Source organism: Sus scrofa, chromosome Y, assembly GCF_000003025.6.
Source record: "Sus scrofa isolate TJ Tabasco breed Duroc chromosome Y, Sscrofa11.1, whole genome shotgun sequence".
Taxonomy (NCBI): domain Eukaryota; kingdom Metazoa; phylum Chordata; class Mammalia; order Artiodactyla; family Suidae; genus Sus; species Sus scrofa.
This window is the reverse complement of record NC_010462.3, coordinates 23,943,952-23,946,235: the sequence shown is the minus strand read 5'-3', so window position 1 is coordinate 23,946,235 and position 2,284 is coordinate 23,943,952. Positions and strand designations below refer to the sequence as shown.

General features: G+C 41.5%; 1 protein-coding gene across 1 annotated transcript; it reads right to left on the bottom strand.

Annotated features, from left to right (window-relative positions):
- Positions 342-1,973, bottom strand: LOC110257887 (heat shock transcription factor, Y-linked-like). The gene is made up of 2 exons (XM_021080885.1): positions 1,461-1,973; positions 342-1,037 (listed from the first exon to the last, which is right to left on the bottom strand). The coding sequence occupies exons 1-2, from the start codon at positions 1,971-1,973 to the stop codon at positions 342-344; spliced, it is 1,209 nt and encodes a 402-aa protein (XP_020936544.1).

Below are 2,284 nucleotides of genomic sequence, written 5' to 3'. Positions count from 1 at the left end.
GGAACTATCTCTAGTCACTTTTGATGCAGCATAATGTGAAACAAAGGATATGTATGTGTGTGGGTGTGCGTCTTGGGTGGGTGGGTCTGTGACGGGGCCACTTTGCGGCACAGTATGAAAGTGATAGAACACAGTAAACCAGCTATGATGGAAAAATCATTTTAGAAAAAGAAATGCAGCATCCTGTTACTCTTAACTGTGTCAAAAGTAAAGAAATTGAAGCTATGAAGATGAACATACAAGTTTATTGATGAAATAACAGAATTGCAGGAATTTGGTGACATTTGCCAGCATAAATGTTCATCTTCACTCTCCTGCATAACCTATAGTCCTTTGATAGGTCAGTGGTAATTAGGGTGATGTTCAGATACGGAAGAGGACTGAGGATTTGGCCTTGAAAGCGAGGCAACAGATGTGTCAGTGGCCATTGGCATTGGGAACCATGGATGGGCTGCTGGTTGCGGGTTAGACAGAGGGCCCTCAGTTGGTGATATATTCTGGTATCTGGTTGGCAAAGGAGAAGGCTCCACCCTCAGTCCAAAATAACCACTTGGGAAGTTAGAAATAAGGTGGTACTGAGAAATGGACGTGGTAGTTGTAATGAAATTCACGATGTGGCCACTTGCTGGAGAGTAGCTGCTTTGTGAGTGCATGTGAAACGTGGTCAACTGACTAAAAATAGCATGTTGAGCCATGGCAATTTGTCCTGGTGGCCTGACTGATGGTGATGATGGAGAAGAAAGACCACTTCTAGTTGGGGTAGTTGTATTAGAAATTCTCTGGCTCATAGAAGGCCATCTTATTAAAGGCACATTTAGGTTTGTAGAGGCTGAAAATGCATCTTCTCCACGAGTTTCTGCAGCCACATCAGAATTATGGTTATCCACATTACCCCCTGTTCTAGAGCGCTTCTTGCTGCAGCCTTGAAGTAGAGAAGCCGATACTGGAGAAGCATTTTTCATCCTGACTCTTCTTTTCATCCTCACCAACAGATGGGGACAGCCTCGTTTAAAATTTGGATTATGGTAGAACTGCAGCTAAAACCAAAAGAGAAAGGTATTTAGTGACCTTTTAAACAAAGATACGAGGACAAAGAATCCATAAAAATCTGACTTGTTTCATCACACAGAGTTAATGTCAGGAAATAATACTCATCTATTACTAACATTTTCAAAAATTTATGTAGTGGGAACAGGCAATTATGGTCCTTAAATAAAAATGCCTGGTGCATTTACAGTAACAGTATGAGGTTCAGGGGCTTGTATTGGGTGAGGTTCATCGAGAAGGCTCCAGGTGGCTAGGAAATTTCTCTATCACCCCAAATATTTTATGACCAAGTGGCCTTCAACTTAAAACTGTAGCAGTACTTCATCCCTCCTTCAAGGTCTACTATGACCCTATATGCATGAACATATTTGCAGATGTCCCTCTGTAAGTAATAACTGGACATTTCATAATACCTTGTTCCAAGCAGAGACTTCATTATCTTCTGCCAGAATGTTGGCTAGTGAGGCAGGTCTTTGAAAATTCCTTCGCAATTTAGTAAATCCATAAAGGTTAAGCTGTCGAACTAAGCTTTTCATACTCTCAGTTTCAAAAATTCTGAAGGGAGCCTTTCTCTCCAGAACTTCTTTCTTGAAGCGTTCTTCATTAATCACGATCGAGGTTCCATTTTCATCCCACCAAATGGACTTAAATCGATCACTTTCAACAATTTCCCAAAGTTTTCTGGGAAAGGGCAGAGGAGGAAAATCATTATCTCCATCTGGTTCAGAGGCACACAATGTGTGGCATGGCTCTTTCATCAGGGAGCCCTCAGACAAAGCCTGGAAAGCTTTTTCTTCAATCTGAGACCTCAAGTCCAAGTCCCCAGTGATTGAGTTATCACACCATGGAGATGTAGTGGAGGAATCTGAACCAGTTGGTGCATCTTTAGGAGACACAGGTTGAATTTCTGAAGGAGCATGTGCCATCTCAGATAAATTTCTCTTCAGCTACTTTTCTCACCTGCATGGCTTTTGAACTCTGCAGTTTTAAATGCTGCTTTGGTAAGCCTACACAGATAAACTATCCAATCCATCACAATGGTTGCCAGCCTGAGTAGCTGTGACATCACAAGACTCTAGTCTCCTAGCAATCTGAGCATCACCTTCAGTCAGGGTTTACTTCTCTATGAAATTAGCCCAGTTAATATAAAATATGAGCTCCGTACTTGAACAGTAACCCAAAGAGAGAAAAAAAAATGAGATCAGCAAATGAGATCCTATTCCAATGGAATCTTTTT